Source organism: Sesamum indicum, linkage group LG8 (genome assembly GCF_000512975.1).
Source record: "Sesamum indicum cultivar Zhongzhi No. 13 linkage group LG8, S_indicum_v1.0, whole genome shotgun sequence".
NCBI classification, from domain to species: Eukaryota; Viridiplantae; Streptophyta; class Magnoliopsida; order Lamiales; family Pedaliaceae; genus Sesamum; species Sesamum indicum.
The window spans coordinates 17751604-17769258 of record NC_026152.1 but is presented as its reverse complement, the minus strand read 5'-3'; the positions used below and the strand labels follow the sequence as shown (position 1 = coordinate 17769258).

The following is a 17655-nucleotide window of genomic DNA, read 5'->3' as shown; positions in this document are numbered from 1 at the left end:
CGCAATCTCAGAATCAAGCTCCCATATCTTCTCCTCCCAACCATTTCTTGCAGCCTCCGTCTCCTCAATATCCCTCTCCACAGCCTGCAATTCCCGCTTCATTCTCTCAGCATCTCTCATATTAATCCCTTGTTCCTCAATCTTCTTCTTCAACTCCTCATTCTCCTCACAAATCCTCTTCCTGTCCTCCACCTTTGCCTCTAATGCTTTATCCTTCTCCTCCAATTTCTTCTGGACCTCCACTAAATGCCCATCCAACTGCTCTATCATGATATGGAACTTTGTCACATCCTTCTCCAACACGGCCTTCTCCTGCTCCAGGACCTCCTTTTGACTTGGCCCAGCTTTCATACCCTCCAATTTTACTTCCAGTTCCTTCACATTTTCCTCCAAAAGCGTCACATTCTCCTCCAATTTATCCCTCCATTCCCTCATCTCCCTAATACACTCTTCATCCAACGCATCCGCTGCCTCATCATCTCCCCTAATGTATAGCAAATAACTATTTATTGCATACATAAACTGCTTGTGACTCTCGAAACTAGGTGAAGAATTCATCATAAAATCGTTATACTTAATTATCTGAACAAGCCAGTGAATCACCGCAAGCAAATTAGGCCAGGAATGAGGCGTACCGGGGGCACGCAGTGCTGATTTGTTCAATTTCAAGGGGCATCTGAGGAACTTCATAGCGTGGCTGAGATCTTCATCAACTTTCTGGGATGCAAATCCAAGGCGATGGAGTAGAAATTTTAGGGTTTCAGTAATGTCTTTAGCAGAAGGTAAAGGGTGCTTGAGCGCAAAGGGGAGAGACTGAGAGGCCAGGTAGGCATTAATGGTGCGGAGTGCCGACACTTGGTATGAACGATCCGAAATGTTGGGGAGGGCGGCGGAAGGGCGGCCGGCGGATGCGATGGAGGGACGGCTGCTGCAGAAGCTGGCATCGGAGTCACGGCCAGGTCCTGGAGTCGAAAGGAAGTGCCACGGGTCAGCGGGGTTGGTAGGTGTGGGTGGTGGAGGACGGCGGTCCGGGGCAAGTGATTCCGTTGCGCGGCGGCGGCCGGCGGCTCTCATCGTCGGTGATTGGTTTGTTGTCAGATTTTGGTCTTCCCGCCTATTATAAGTAGTGCTTCGGGGTTGGATTTTTTGAATTAGAGAGAATTTTGGGGAAGTGGGTGGTAATTTTTATTTTCGAAATTCTTCAAAATATAACTCACTAAAAGAAAAGGGGATATTGGGCTTGGGCCTTTTTGTTCCTTGTTGGGCCTTTGGCCCAAGTCAAGGTATCCAAAATTATATTTGAATAAATTTTTAAATTTATTTAAAAATATAGGAATTTACAAAAATTTATTAATAAAACATGACAATGATACAATTTGAGAAATAAATGCATAAGAAAATTAAAAATATATAAAAAAATAAAAAAAATATTTAACACCAACGTACCCATCTTTTATTATGTATAGTATAATATAAATGAAAGAGATGGAGGAGACGTAAGAGAGGGAACCCTAGGCCTATGTTTGGTTTTGTGATTTGCACATCTGTACTATGTGTGCAATTTTAATTATAAATATTTTTTATTTTTTTCTCTCTCCTTTCTTTTCTCGCTCTCTCTTTTTTCTTGTATGTCGTAGCCTTCTTTTCTTTCTTTTCTTCCCTCTTTCCTTTTCTTCTTTCATTTTTGTTCTTCTTGAAAGACGGTTGACAGATCTTCTTTTCTTTCTCTTTTCTTATTTTTCCTCGCATTTTTTTTTCTTTCTCTTTTATTGTTTGCTCTAACTTTTATTGTGTGAAATTTGCAGCAATTTGAGCACCCTTTTCTTTGTCGTTCGCATCGCCGCCATCTGCCGCGCGAGGCCACAGATCTGAAAGTTGATCTCTTACTGTTCTTTGTCTTTGCTTCTGTCCAAGAATTTGATCCAAATAAGTGAGTTTTGGAGGTGGGTTTTTTATGTGAAGTGAGGAAATGGCGAAGAGGGTCGGAGATGAGATTGAAAATGAAGTCTTGCAGGTGGTGGAGAGACCGGGGAGGAATCAAGATTGTGAGAATCAGAGTGTTGAAACGGAGTTGGAGACTGAGACCCAACATCCATACGCCTTTCATGTTTCTCTTCGGTCAACCGCACTTACATTCAATTTTGACATATTGCTCAACAATACAATAATAATTGAGAAAAATTTGCACTTATTTGTACATTGTAATATTTTTTACATATTTTCAGAAATTGATTTGGTTGTGTTGTAGCATAGAGTGTTGACGCACTATAGAAAAACTGTTTTGCCGCACACTAAATAAGGCAATAATTGAGTATTTGTTGAATGGAGTGTTGAAATGTATATCAATAGCAGTGACTGTACATTGCAATTTCGTGCTACTACTATTTTTTATTTAACATTTCACTGACAAGTTTTGTATTATATTTACTAAAATTTGACTTGTGGGGCAGTGCATGACTGATATGCACTGTACTAACAGTCCCTTTTATTTACAGATAAGCTTCAGTGTGGCAGTGTTGCTTTTTAATACATTGACTACCTCAGTTGTATTATTTGCCAGTTGTCTATGGAGATTCAATGGCCACAATGACACTTTTTGCATATTTGCGTCTATAATATATATGTTACTTATTTGGTCTATATATATAGCATTCATATCGTTCGATAAAAAATCTACTCCATTAAACTTCAAAGTTTAAACACTTGTATTGGTTATTGATTATGTATTCGAATATAGTATTGCATTCGGGGAACGGTAGCTTGTATATAATATATCTTTTCATTCCAAAGATAAAGTCTAACAAAATCATTTTGGAGACAATACTACAATGTATTTAATTATGCATTAAATTTATAATTATTATTTAAAATATAAAAAAAAATTCCTCAATAAAAAAAATTACTTAACATAAATATAGATATTATATTTCACCAACAAATACAATACTATACATACACATATATATTACTAAAGATATATATTTAAAGACATTATTTGACAATAAACAGTAACTCTTGTTTCTCAAATCCCAACATCAAACCTACACCATTTATTTTACACTATTTTATATTATATCAAAACACAAATCCAAATATACCATCTATCTCAAAACACATATTTACTTATCTCTATTTTTCTCTCTCTATCTCCAAAACACCAAAACAAAAACATTCAAAACATTAATCCAAACATAATGTAGAATTTTTGTTTATGATATTAAAGTAAATTTTAAATACTTTTGTACTATTATATAAAAAAATCAAAATAAAATATTAATTTTATTTAGTGATATGAAAAAAACAATAAAATGAATCATTAAATGATAATAGTTGATTTTTAAAATATTATCTTACTAATTTTAAATATGCATGAATTAAATATTATTAAAATAAAAATTTAATTTTATGTAAAAATATATATGCTTGAGTAGAGCTATGATCAAAGATACTCTTGGCTTAATGGCAGAGTTGAGGTCTCAAGACTTGGTTCGATAGATTGTCACAAAATTATTTATACCTCTAATAGTAGTTTTTGTCTTTGTTAATTTCGATTTTTAGAAAATTATTTATTTATTTATTTATGTGTTTTGGCATACGCAATTGATAATTTCAAATTAAAAAAAATGGGCCTCATTATTATTTATTTATTTATTTTTCTAATAAGTTATTTCTTTTATCTTCATTATCTTTAATTAATTAAATAAATACAGTAAAAAATTAAATTAAACACAACAGTAATTAGATAACTAATTGTATATAATAAAGAGGTGCGTGATGTTATTTTAGTTGACACCTCTCGAGATTCGTTTCAAATATACCGAATTTTTATGTCTTTTTGTAAATTATAACTACATTCTTGAGAATGTTAGTGTGATACTTTTTAGCGAGTGTTTATATCAGTTTAGCTTTTAAAAATAAGAGTATAATTGTAATTATAATTATAATTTTAAGAGCTATATTTATAATTTTATAAAGAACTATAAATTATTAATAAGGTGCACAATAAGTCAAGTCGGCTCAGAAATTATGCTGACCAATCTGAAAAAGCCTAGCTCAACATCGGTCGACATGATCCGCCTTGGGGCTATCATAAACCTCAAAATGGGCGAAAAATTGGATCTTGTTTAAAAGTTTAGCTAAGTCCATGGATCGATCTATATTAGACAAAACTAGGCCCATATCAAATTTGAATATGTTTGTTTTATTATTATTTTTTTAATGATATTAAGGTATTTTTATAGATAACTATTGAAATTTATAATTATCTTATTAAATAAATAAATAATAAATTAAATTTATTAAAGATTTGATATATAAAAAATAATAATTAAAAATATATAATGACTTAAATAATAATTTAAGTGATAAAACTTACAGTTGGGCTCCCTATAAATCGAAGCCCATTAACCCAACACTGTGTCCGTCACAATTCATGTTCAAAACCCCCTATATAAAAGCACCACTGTGAAAGAAACTCCTTGACAAATATCTTCTTCCCTCCAATTCTCCTCTGAACCCTCCCCAGATTCCCGCAAATATTCACACCAACAACGCATGTACAAGAACAATCTCTCTCTGCAGAAAAAGAGTGGTAAAACTCGAGTTCAGAAGCATTTCCGATACAAATCAATTTTTCTGAAAAATCTCCGAGCAAATGGGGAAAGACGAGGATGAGATGAGGGGAGAAATAGAGGAGCGCTTGATAAACGAGGAGTACAAAATTTGGAAGAAGAACACCCCGTTTTTGTACGATCTGGTTATCACCCATGCGCTGGAGTGGCCGTCGCTAACTGTGGAGTGGCTGCCCGACCGGGAAGAGCCTCCGGGCAAGGATTACTCCGTCCAGAAGATGATTCTGGGGACACACACTTCGGAGAACGAGCCCAATTATTTAATGCTGGCCCAGGTACAGCTGCCCCTCGAAGATGCTGAAAATGATGCCCGCCATTACGACGATGACCGCTCCGAATTTGGTGGTTTTGGATGCGCTAATGGGAAGGTAACGTCGTTGTTTTTGCTTTTCAGTTGTTTTGTCGTCTTCTTTTTTTTCCCCAGTTATTTACCTTTTTTTTATTAGTTACTTTAAGTACGACAGCTATGTCTTGTACCTAGTGTTCTGGAAATTGGACATTCAGCGCACTGGATGAGAAGTTCGTTCTTTTGTTTGTATTGAGGTTTGGGGACTGGAAATTTCTGTTGTATTTAAGTGTGGGATTGGGCACTTTGGTTTCCAAATTAAAGTTGATGGATTTTCAAGAAGGCCAATGATGAAGTCCAACTCCATGGCAGATAAGACGTGTGCTTGTACATAATTTGAACTTGTTTTGGCTACTTCAACAATTTTCAATATACTACTAGTCAAAAAGGTCTGAACTTTGTCATAATGGTGCATGATCGGGGGTCAAGGTTGTAGGGGTTGAAATCTTCCTTCAGTCAGGCACTGAAAGGAATCACCACCGAGGTTGGAATAACCTAAAACACAAGCAAGGTCAAAGTTGCAGCAGTTGTCCTTGGAAGGAGTCACCACCAAGGTTTGCAAATAACCTGAGAGCACAAGCAAGGTTAAAGCCACTGTATCGTACCCAGTGAAGACACGACTCTCCAACAGTCAAATTAGTTGGGAGATCATGATAACAATTGGGGTAATCTAAAGTTTATGTAAAACCGTATTAATTAGAGAGAGAAAATGAATAATACATGTTATCATACTTGTGGGGGTGTATTTATTGATTTTGGCTAATTGTAAGGTCCCCGTGGCAGTGGTCTAGGATCACACCACAGGGAGATGAGATAAAGAACAAGGAAGGTTAGAGGCACTGGTCATCCCTAGTGAAGACACGACAACAATCAAGTTAGTTGAGGGATAATGATAAAAAATTGGGCTAATCTAAAGTTCAGGTAGAAACCCTATAAATTAGCCTGAGAAAACAAATGATATATTTTATCATACTTATGGGGTGGCGTGTTGGGTTTTGGGGAGGGGGTATTTATAGTTTTTGGAGGATTGTCTAGCACACGTCTAGGATCACACCACGTGTTTGTTCATCAATGAATAGAATATTGGTTATTGGGTTGGCTGATCGGGGTGTAAGAAGGGGTGGATTCTTGTCCTATTGATTTGTTCAGCCTTTATTATTTGACTATTGTGGAAGTGGGGTATTTATCCACATCAGTGCTAACAGAATGAATTGGATTTTAATCATATTAGTTCAGTGTAAATGTTGCAGTCCTGATCTGCATGTTAGCATATCTATCATGCACGAGATCGTGGTCATTAAATGCTGAAGCAGGACCTGATGAAATCTTGATCTTGGACTTTGTTATCCTTTTTATCTATATAGCTTTTGTAGGTCTCAAAGGCATATTTTTTCTCATGGTATGTTATATGTATTTCCTTGCAGGTGCAAATTATCCAGCAAATTGATCATGACGGGGAGGTCAATCGGGCTCGTTATATGCCACAAAACTCATTTATTATTGCTACTAAGACAGTCAGTGCAGAGGTTTATGTTTTTGATTATAGTAAACATCCATCTAAGCCTCCCTTGGATGGTGCATGCAACCCTGATTTGAGACTCAGGGGGCACAGTACTGAAGGATATGGTTTGTCATGGAGTCAGTTCAAGCAGGGTTATTTATTGAGTGGTTCAGATGATGCCCAGATATGCTTATGGGACGTAAATGGAACTCCTAAGCATAAGGCTTTAGATGCGATGCAAATTTTTAAGGTATGTTAATCCTTTTTAGTAAGTTATATATTCTTGGTCATAATCTTTAGTAGCAAATGTTATCAATTTTTTTGTTATGTGGAAATGTTGCTTCACTGAAGAAAATCTAATATTTGCTGATGGCAGATTCATGAAGGTGTGGTAGAAGATGTTTCATGGCATCTCAGGCATGAATACTTGTTTGGTTCTGTTGGAGATGATCAGTATCTGCATATATGGGATCTCCGTACTCCATCAGTGAGCAAGCCTATACAGTCTGTAGTTGCTCATCAAAGTGAGGTTGGTGCAGTGATTTTGATTCAGACATTCAGTTAAACTTTAGAAAGAAATGGGTACCTCGCATAGCAATAACAAACAACATACCTCTTCAAACATTTTCCTTATTCCAATTGAATTAACTTGTTAAAGATTGTCATTTAATTCTTGATATGTTAGTCTTGGGATGCTTACACAGACCAGTTGAGGAACTTTTCTATTTCTCTTTTTTTCCCCCTTTCTAATAATTTGAAATGCCTTGTGGACTAATTAGAAGTAGAATACTGAGACCTTTCTGTTTGTGTCGTTAAACTTTAAGGGAACACTTTGTTGCAATTTTAAAACATGTATGATTTAACTTAATAAACTATAGAAAAGTGATTTATTTCCTTTTGTTCCCTGAGTTAGGATAAGTTTTCCACCAAGTAATATATCTTTACATAATTTTAGATATAGTTGACTGAGCTGCTATGTTAGTTCCATGAAAAGAAAATATGAGAAAAGGTAGTACCTAAACCAGCTACCATTTTTCCTAATGTTACCACTACCTATAATATGTGGCTTTAGGTAATTTAACTTATTTTATATCGTATGCTTAAGAATCCCATTTCCTGGACGCCCTGCTCTCTTGATGAGTCTAATTATAAGCTCACACTTAATATGATGTCCGCCATTTTATCTTCTCTAGTAATTATGTACTTCACGTGTTATTTCTATTGTGCTTTTTTTATAGGTAAATTGTTTAGCTTTCAATCCATTCAATGAGTGGGTTGTAGCAACAGGATCTACCGACAAGACTGTTAAATTATTTGATATGCGAAAGATTTCTACTGCTCTCCACACGTTTGATTGCCACAAGTAAGCAATCTTTCTTACTTTTGGTTTTTAAAAAAATGAATGTTCATGATTTTCTATATGCTTAGGGGACTTGGTGGAGCAATATTTTTCTAAAATTATTTCTGCCTAACTGCACAACAGGGAGGAGGTTTTCCAGGTAGGATGGAATCCCAAGAATGAGACCATCTTAGCTTCTTGTTGTCTTGGTAGGAGATTGATGGTCTGGGATCTTAGCAGGTAAATTAATTAACATGCTAGCAATAGTTGATGCTCTATGATTATGCAGCCGAAGTTTCTGTTGTTTTATATTTTGAACCGTGGTATTTGACATCTATATCACTATCTCCTAATCATCACTACCGTGGTATTTGACATCTATATTACTATCTCCTAATCATTCTGGACTTCTACTTATATCTTCAATCTATTAACTGCTTGTTATTGGTTGGACCTTTTCGGTTGCAAGTTATCAGATGACGCGCCCTCAACCATGGAGAATGTAGTTTGACATCCATTCTCTACCATAGCTCTATTTACTCCAGGAAACATGCTGGCTCAATAATTACCCGCTTTATTTCATTTTCCGTTTTTCCAAAGAACTGCAGAGTGTATGTGGCATTAGTTTATAATTATCATTATGTTTTATCACTTCATCAAGACTAGAGTTGAAGAGAGTCAAGTTGAAATTTCACTGAGCTTCTCTTTTTTCAGTGCATGAGGTGGTGAACTTAGCGTCTGTTTCCAAATTTTTAGTTTAATCAACTAAATTGAGAGATGCAGATGTTTTAATTCCTGAAGTCTTTTTGGCACTTGACAGGATTGATGAAGAACAGACACCGGAGGATGCTGAGGATGGGCAGCCAGAGCTGTTATTCATTCATGGTGGTCATACAAGCAAAATCTCAGACTTCTCGTGGAACCCCTGTGAAGATTGGGTTATTGCCAGTGTAGCCGAGGACAATATACTACAAATCTGGCAGATGGCAGAGAACATCTACCATGACGAAGATGATCTACCTGGAGATGACTCCACTAAAGGTTCCTAGTTCTCGAAGCTTCAAAAAAATTAGTATGGAAGGAGCCAAATATGATTAGTTAGAGAACCAATCATGTTGGATGTTTTATACATAACTTGATGTGGTTTCTTTCGTTCCATCTGTATCATCAGTTTCTCAGTTTTAATGTAGTGTTGAATATCAAATTGCATTGCTACTATACTGCATAGTGACTGCCTGCGTCCATTCACTTATTCACGAAGGATGAGAACCATAAGGAGACCAAAGATTTTTGATGTAGGTAATGTTGTTCCAGGAAATGAATGAAGGTATTTTGAGTGAGTTTTAGCATGATTGCTACTCCAAATCACTCAACTGTCACCAAACTCTTACGGATTGATCTCTGCCTTTGTAATAATCATGACTTATTTGCGGATTGATCCAACCTTCAATAATTTCAGTACCCTGCATCAACTGAACAGTAGTATAGGAGAGAAGGGTCTCTTTTATCTGAATGTATAAGCTTGTGAAGGACAAGAAGTTGTCAAATGGTAATTGGAAGGGAAAATTCTTCTATGTGAGAGCCCCATCAGGTCAAGGGTGGGTTAGCCCTGGAAAATGGAAAATAACCAAATCTCAACTTAATCCAGTGGCCCCCCTACTTGGCCTGAGGGTTATGGCGGAGTCTGAGTTGCTGCATTTCACATATGATTGTAAGAAGATAATGACGAAGAGAATTCTTTCTTTCGTTGGATTGTCCCCCCGCTCAATATGATCTCCACCCAAAATAGTTGGGTAATCGCTCAAACTCTTGCACTTTTTCTGTTCTGACTCTAATTCAAGGGGATCTTTGATTTTGTTTGTATTTCTGTCCTTTACAGAATGGAGACTTATGTCTGCCAGGTTCACAAGGATGCCCGCTATAGCCCTCCAAAGGATGAAAAATCCAGCACCTGCTTTGCCTGCTCCAGCCATTCTCACTAGCAATTCTTCCCATGGGGCTGTGGACTTGTCCACACCTCAAGGTCCTGCATCCAGAACTTGCACTGCATCAGTGTTTGTTACTCCGCCAGCTGGTCGTCAAACCCTGCTACAAGGCAGTGTAGAGCCTATAGAGATCGAGGATTCTGATGAGGTGCAAGGTGCACAAAGCTCTAACCGACAGAAGAGGAAACTGATTGGTGAAGATGATGTTGATGTCTCCCTAAGCAACAAGGAAAAGGGGATCTCAATCCAGGAGCCTGAGTCTAGGCCTGCGATGAAGGTCGTCAAGGATACACTTGGAAAGGGAAAAGGTAAAGCCAGTGAGGTTATAAAGGACAAGAAAGACAAGAGGAAGCTTGCTGAGGAAGAAGAGAGTTTTGTGTCTGTGCCATCGTCCCTATTTGAAGTTATAAAGAGTGCGGTAGAAAGTTGGGAAGGTTTTTGGAAGAAATGAGGGAAATATGGGTTGATACTAAGGGTTCTCCTCTTGAGGAAGAGGTGGTCGGGCCTGTCTTACGTCCGAAATGGAAAGTGAAGGAAGACAGCGCAGTGCTGAATTCGGTGACCAGAGGTGTCTCGTATCAACTGTAGAGGGGCATAATATTGAGAAGGGATTATGAGGCTGTCAATGAGTTCAATCCCTCAAATATAAAATCATGTAGTGGTCACCTAACTGATGTAAATACATTGTTCCTCTACTACTTTGAAGGTGTTTCACATAGGTTTAAAACCTTAATTGAGGTCCATCATACTTTCTTGCAGTTGGCCCAGCTGATACGAGCTTCAGCCCTCCAGGCTGCTAACTTTTGGCATCAAGCTATGACCACTGATAGTCGGACTAAGAAGGAAGGCTTGAAGGTCCGTGGTCTCCAGGAGAAATATAACATACAGCACGCAGAGCACATAAGTCTAAAAGAACAGGTTGCCGAAGATGCCACTGATTATGAGCATGACAGATCTCAATTGTTGAATGAGATAGAGACTTAGGAATGAACTGACGGAGTCCAATGAGATTTGTTGTAAGGAGCCAAAGGTGGGCAAGGAGTCCATGGTTCTGACGAGTATCTTCGTCTTGTGCAGCAAAGCAGGTGTGAAGGTGCCAAGGACTTTATGAAATTCTCTATTTTGACTCCATCGTGGACAACTTGGTATTAGAGGATTTTCTTGCCACCTGGACCAAATGCATTTCGTAACTCCGGTTACTGGGAGGTCTGAAAGAAGGGATTGACCTTGAACAGTTAGACATAACCAAAAATGACAACCTAAAAGAGTACCTTCCTGAAGAATTGAATATATCTCCATGAGTTGTACACATTGCTCCCTGCTGATGTGCCCAAATAGGAAGTCCCTGCTGTCGAGAAAATTCCAATCCAAGAAGAGCTTGCATCCTCAACAACTGAGGCTTCAAACGGCACGGTAGTGGTGAATAAAGAGGTGGATATATGTGTGAACTAAGCTTCCGTCAGGTGTGATCAATCCTGATACGGAGGTAAATTGGTTGGCTATTATTCCCCTTAACATGGTGGCATCCTCTGGGGCTGAACATGTGACAGGACATGAAGACAGTGACGAGAGTTTCTGGGAGAGCCTCGAAATGTTGAAGGTATAGAGAAAGAAGTTCCTCCTAATCCTCCATCTTAGAATATGTATGCTAATATACTGGTCTTTTATTGCAGTCTGGGTAGTGCTCACATTCTACTTGGCGGATGTGCTTACTCTACTCACGGGAAGATGGATGAATGTATAGTAGTGAGCTGTGTAAAAACAAGAATTCAGAACATCATTTTGGTTTGATTTGTGTCAATCTTGGAGAGAGAGAGAGGTATCATGCTCGTTATTTCTCGTTGTCGTTGAAGTGATGCCACCAATAGATTTTTAACCCAAACTATTTTGTAATCACTTTTATATAATAATTCTGTGTTAATTTAAACTAATATAGTAATCTAATATGTTTATTTATTTGAATAATTATTACTTCAAATACCCTTTTTTTACTTTTTTAATAAGAACAGCGAAGATGAGGGCATTAACAACATCGTAGTCACGCCAACCACACGCGTGTTAGAACCCCCACAAGTTCTCCCTCGCTATCTTCTCAACACTCTCTCAGGCGTGCAGCGTATCTTCTCCTTGTCGCGTGAACCGCCATATCCCACTGCCCCCGCCAGCAAAAAGAGTGGCGTAGAAACCACTCGATGAATCCCATAAATGTTGCCTGCTTTCTCTCTGCACCTCCACCTCAGGCTACTACACCCTTGCTTTACTTTAGAATCACCATTTCATAATAACAATTACCCAACTGCAACTTTTCAATTTCGATTATGATCCATTAACAAAAGTATTGTTTGTTTTAATCTCGTAAACTTTATAAAAATTACATATTTTACAAAAAATTTATAATTTATAATCCATTTAAACTTATCGTTTTATGAATACATGTCAATATTCTTCAACTCAAATGATCTAATTAATAAAATATTATTTTAAATTACATCAGGCATTGGCTATTCTAATTTGATAAGCCTCACGAATTTGTTATTGAACAGACGCCTCGTAGACAGATAACGTCTTTGAAATTATAAGCCGTCCAACTTTATCATTTGCAATTTATATGAAATGCAAGCAACATCAAATTACAATAGAAATTATCGCTAATTATCTATATTTTAAAATTATTTTCAATTGATAATTACTTTGGAAGTATTCAACAATTAAAAACATATAATCACTTCTTTATTATTTAATAAAATAATGTATATTTTGTACAACCAATCTAATTTTATTTTGCAAGAATCAATTACTATAAAATGAATTTTATTTCTTTTTTTTCCCAGCACAAAACAAAATAACCACTCTTCTACAACACACTTTAAAGTTAGCCAAACAGGGCCTTACAGCTGACCACTTTTCGTGTTCCGGCCTTTATGTTAAATTTTTCTCGTTTGCTACTTCACAAAATGCCCGCGCTCTGATTTCCCCTCGATCTGTCCGTACCTATTCTTACTCTACTGTCTTTCAACCCTAGTTACATTCTCTCTCTACAATCTTCTCTGAATTTTCGCATTTACTATATTTTCTATCCATCCAATTCTCCGGTATGTTTAAACATTTTCTGACAATTCATCAATTTATGGTCTGCAGATAATTTTTTTTTCCTGGGATAAATGAATAAATTAGGTAAATATGGAATCTCGGCTGAGAATTAGTGGTTAAAGGCGAAAAGGTGCATGTGCTTAGGCGCCTTTATGAAAAACTTTGGAATAATATATGGATGGGTGATAGTCTTTTGGGCTGATGAAGTTAAGCTTATCAAAAATTGGGTAATACTTTGGTCAGATTTTCTTCACTGTCGCCGCGCGTGATTCTTTGCTTGTGGCACGTTGTTTCGTGTTTTGGATGTCTTCTTAACATGTTATCCGAATCTTTCCTGCATAAAATATGTTATGTGTATGCATATATGTATGTCTACGCGCATCTGAATCTTGATTTGGTATATTAATATTTTATTTTCTAAAGGTTGAATTTTGTTTGTGCGCGTATATAAATATAGTGATGATGCATTTTAGGCTCCGCAAATAATTCTGCAACTGGGATCCAGATTTAGTTTGTTCAAATTGCGAGGTGTGTTTTGTTCTTCGTTGATTTGGGTGAATTCTGAATTAGAAATTTGCGGGATTTTTCTGCTTGTTTATGTTAATTGTGTTTATCAGTTGAGTGTGATTTTGGACAACTATTTTGGTTGTCAACTGGGGGCTAAAGTTGTTCTATCGGAGATGTAACTCTTCTGAAGAGTAAGATGTAGTCAGCTTATCTTTGAAACTGTGCTTCTTTGGAGAACTGTATTTTTGTCATGTATCATTCTTAAATTTTGAAGAGCTTCTGCTTTTATGGATTCTTACTTCCAATTTTAAAACTCATTGTGGCTGCTTATCCTAATATCCTTCTTTTACATAATGCAATTTTGTGATATTATTTATGTGGTTTTGGAATTGTGTGCTTAAGGTAGAGATGCAAAAGGCTAATCAACTGGGATCAGCAAATGATAATTCATTTTGAATCGTTTATGGCATGCAGTGGAGTCTTGGTAATTGATGTATATATACTGATTTTCATTTGGAAGATAGAGAAATCTTGCCTGTAGTTGTCCATTTTTTTGTTTTGCGCGACTTTTGCTGAGTGGTTTTTTAAACCATGTGATCTGCTGCTGATTTATGTTAATTGGGTAATGTCACAAGCTTTCAGCTTTCTGGAAAAAGAAACACTTTCTTCTTTTCATCATATAAGGATGGTTGCTGATCATTGTTCGAACAATTACTTTTGTGGAGGAGTTAACTAATATGACCTAGTAGATTCTTTTGTATTGTTAGGAGATAGAATCTGATGTATGCTAATGTCAATCAAGGTAGTGCTACTTATGATATATATTTGAGTATGGTAGCAATGATGGTTTTATATTTCTGTTGCTTTTTCTCTGTTCCCTTAGCTCCAGTTTTTCCTGGACCTTGGGTACCCTGATTGTGTGAGAATGATTTTTTCTGGTCAATTCGTCTTAATTACTGTTAGTTCTCTTTATGCCGTTTTCCCTTTCTGACTTCTGCCTGCAATTCATTTTAATGTAGTATTTTCACCAATGTTTGAATTATTCATTGAGGTTTGTGGTTGCAATTTAGCCTTTGATCTGTTATTATGTTCGACCTAAGCATTATCACCCTGCTTCCCACATCATGTTGCTTATGCAAGAAAACCTCCCTTTGATCTGATTATTCTTTTCATTGCACTTTATTCCCAGACCATCTGATCCACTTAATGGAAATTAGCGATTTGTTCACCTAGCACACTATCCGATCCTCTTAAAGGGAATTAGCGATTTCTTCACATAGCACAAAATGTCTCATCTCCTCAAAGAAACTTAGCTATTTGCGTTGGTGAACCTTAATACTAAGTCTAAAGCTCTAATTGATAAGTAGAAGACAGTACACACAGAAAACTAGGCATTGATTTATTTTTTTCATGTTTTCTGCCTTATTTGGATCTCTTGGAAAGAAAGAATACATAAAATAAGATCTGTATGTTACTATATCTTATAGATTGATAAAGGATGGGTGGTGTTAGATTTTCTTTTTATATATCACTGTCCATTTAAATCCAAATCTTTTTATTAAAATGAAAAGGACCAATATTTTTAATGTTTGCTTGAGGCGGTACTGAAGTATTTTGGGTTTGATCTCATAAAGTTTTGATTATGTTTGTGATTTACTGTGGGCTTCATTCTCAAGTGAAATGGGTCATCCTTATTAAGATCTCCATGTTGGCATGCATGTTATTTAGGAAATGGCAAAAGGTACGAGGGGCAGGCGCGGCATTGCTTCCAGACAATGCAGACCAACACCATACCCCTTGCCACCCTACAATAAAAAGGATGGTGTGAAGCAAAAGAACTGCTCCAAACTATTCAAGAAAGACTGGGAAGATGCTACATGCTCGGTCTGCATGGAGTGTCCCCACAATGCGGTTCTTCTTTTGTGTTCCTCACATGAAAAAGGTTGCCGTCCCTATATGTGCGGGACCAGTTTTCGCTATTCGAACTGCCTCGATCAGTACAAGAAGGCATACACAAAAGTGACATCATCTCAAAGCCGTCCACTTCATGATTCACTTGACGGTCAAGCCATTGGTCCACTTGCTGCTCAGTCGGGAGGGAATTGCGAAGCTTTACAGCTTGCATGCCCCCTCTGCAGGGGGCAGGTGAAGGGCTGGACTGTTGTGGAGCCTGCACGAGAGCATCTCAATGCCAAGAAGCGAAGTTGCATGCAGGATGACTGTGGATTCATTGGAACATTCAAAGAGCTGCGAAAACATGTGAGGGCAGAGCACCCTTCTGCTAAACCACGCGAAGTGGATCCCACTCTAGAACAGAAGTGGAGAAGCCTGGAGCGAGAGCGAGAGAGGGAAGATGTGATGAGTACCATAAGATCATCAATGCCAGGGGCAGTATTTTTTGGTGATTATGTCATAGAAGGGAGTCATTATGGTTTTGATTCAGATGACGAGGAGGGCTTTGATGTCGATGCCATGCAGCGGAATGAGGGCGTTGAAGTGGGGATTGATCGAAATTTGATGTCTGTGTTTCTCTTTCTGCAGGCATTTGGTTCTGCAGGTAATGTAGGATCTAATAGAGGTATGAGGCGACATGAGAGAGACCCCAGCAGGACTTTGGACAGAGGTGCAATGAGATTGAGTCGTGAAAGGACAATAAATGATTTTGATTTCTCTGATCACGATAGCGAGAATGATGATGGCAGTGAAAATGACACAAACAATAGTTCCTCGCTGGTTGGCCGCTTACATCGACGAGGAAGAGTCCTCGTAGGACATTCTGGAAGGAGGCGAAGACATAGAGAAGTGAATGGAGGGCGGAGCTAGGTTGTAATGATGACCAGTAGAATTCTGGACTCCAAACATGAAAATTTTAGGTCGTAGTCCACGGGTAGGAAAGGCTTAACTGTATTATTTACATTAGCCTGTACATTTACTCCTTCCTGATGTTCCATATTTCTGTTAGTTGTGTATGATATGATGGCTCAAGAAAATGGGTGCCGCAAAAAACAGTGATGTAATTTTAATTTGTAATTTCTACTTTTCCTCTGATGTTAATTATTCACATTCTTGTGAATTCTCTCGTTAAAAATGTAAGTTCAAACATTTACAAATCATGTTTTCTGTTTCTCTTGTACCCTCTGTTAAGGAGGATGGCATGAATAAGAAATGAGTTCTTTCTGTTTGAAATTTAGCTTGGAGATTGGTGTACCTTCTTAATGAGCAGTTAAATTATCTTACAGCTAGCTGTTTCCTTAGATTTGATTAAACACTCTCAAGAATGAAAGAAAGATAAATGCCAAACCTTACTGCAGCAAGAGGCTAACAATCTCATGCCTTAGCATTCCTTGTCATCAACTTGGCTGCACCAACTGGAAAAGATTTATGTTGATGCTCCAAGTTCTAATCTTTCCTGTCATCGTAAAGGAAATGCTCATGTCGCTGGAAGAAGTCAGTGAAAAACAGGCTTGCTATTCTGACAATTGTCTCTTTATGAATTCTCTGGTCATAAACTGCAGAAACATTGAGAAGTACAGATCCTTGTAGATAATAACAATCTACTTCCTCTGCATATTACTCATCTATCTTATTTACAGAAACAAGGGACAAAAAAGTTAGTCTGAATCAAATAATTATACTATACATTTTTTCTTTTTATTATCCCTGTGGGTACACCATAACAAACTGGTGATGCTCCAATGAGAAAACCAAGAGTACAAGCATCTCGGGCTTGCCCCATAAATGATCCAATTCTTGGTTTATGACTACATTTTGTGTACTTACAGTTGTTTACAGGTTCATTACATTCAGCACACTCTGCTGAGGCTGCTGATCTTTCTCTCAACCACGCATTGAGCATTGCCTTCCCAAATCTGTCAATGTCTTTGTCTGTTACCTCCCAAAGATTAGCGATTATAACAGGAGAGCCTGCCAATAGATAAGAGAGGGGAGCCCCTTGTGGCATATAGCATCCTTTCAGGTAAAGAGAACCACTACTACATCCCAGAAGTAGACCAGCAGCGCAACTGTCTAGTTTCTGAATCTCATGCCCGGGGATATATTGCATACCTGAAAAGCCATGATTAATGTAAAATCAGATTAGCTACACCAGAACGATTTTTGGATTTCAGAAAGTGCTGGAAACTAGCTATGAAGCCGTTAACAATCTTTTCCTCTCAGGCATACCACTTCCATGGCCAAAGTAGATGAAGAGATCATGGTTCTTCAAAGCCAGGGTCAGTTCCTCAATGGTTGGCACA

The 17655-nt window shown here is 37.5% G+C and overlaps 4 protein-coding genes across 10 annotated transcripts in view; 2 read left to right on the top strand and 2 right to left on the bottom strand.

Annotated features, from left to right (window-relative positions):
- LOC105169166 (kinetochore protein NDC80 homolog) overlaps nt 1–1176 on the bottom strand; it is a 3843-nt gene extending 2667 nt beyond the window's left edge. Inside the window, exon 1 of the mRNA XM_011089492.2 lies at nt 1–1176. This exon is cut by the window's left edge and continues 32 nt beyond it. Coding sequence (XP_011087794.1) covers nt 1–1074 — 1074 coding nt within the window. The 5' untranslated portion in view covers nt 1075–1176.
- On the top strand, nt 4467–11395 carry LOC105169165 (WD-40 repeat-containing protein MSI1-like). 2 transcript variants are annotated; one of them, XM_020696318.1, is made up of 8 exons: nt 4467–4999; nt 6402–6728; nt 6855–7007; nt 7717–7841; nt 7962–8057; nt 8638–9610; nt 9697–10477; nt 10562–11395. In XM_020696318.1, the coding sequence occupies exons 1-6, from the start codon at nt 4655–4657 to the stop codon at nt 8864–8866; spliced, it is 1275 nt and encodes a 424-aa protein (XP_020551977.1). In that variant the 5' UTR covers nt 4467–4654; the 3' UTR covers nt 8867–9610; nt 9697–10477; nt 10562–11395. The 2 variants fall into 2 exon arrangements, with proteins under 2 accessions (XP_020551977.1, XP_020551976.1); XM_020696317.1 differs by having other exon boundaries at nt 9697–11395.
- Nucleotides 12675–16453, top strand: LOC105169164. 6 transcript variants are annotated; one of them, XM_011089486.2, is made up of 2 exons: nt 12675–12785; nt 15128–16453. In XM_011089486.2, the coding sequence occupies exon 2, from the start codon at nt 15131–15133 to the stop codon at nt 16220–16222; it is 1092 nt and encodes a 363-aa protein (XP_011087788.1). In that variant the 5' UTR covers nt 12675–12785; nt 15128–15130; the 3' UTR covers nt 16223–16453. The 6 variants fall into 6 exon arrangements, with proteins under 6 accessions (XP_011087788.1, XP_011087786.1, XP_011087783.1 ...); XM_011089484.2 differs by having other exon boundaries at nt 12706–12894; XM_011089481.2 differs by lacking the exon at nt 12675–12785 and adding an exon at nt 12916–13119.
- The window catches only part of LOC105169434 (separase), a 15363-nt gene continuing 14617 nt past the window's right edge, over nt 16910–17655 (bottom strand). The window contains exons 26-27 of the mRNA XM_020695987.1: nt 17582–17639; nt 16910–17464 (exon numbers count right to left, since the gene is read on the bottom strand). Coding sequence (XP_020551646.1) covers nt 17034–17464; nt 17582–17639 — 489 coding nt within the window. The 3' untranslated portion in view covers nt 16910–17033. The remainder of the gene's footprint in view (nt 17465–17581; nt 17640–17655) is intronic.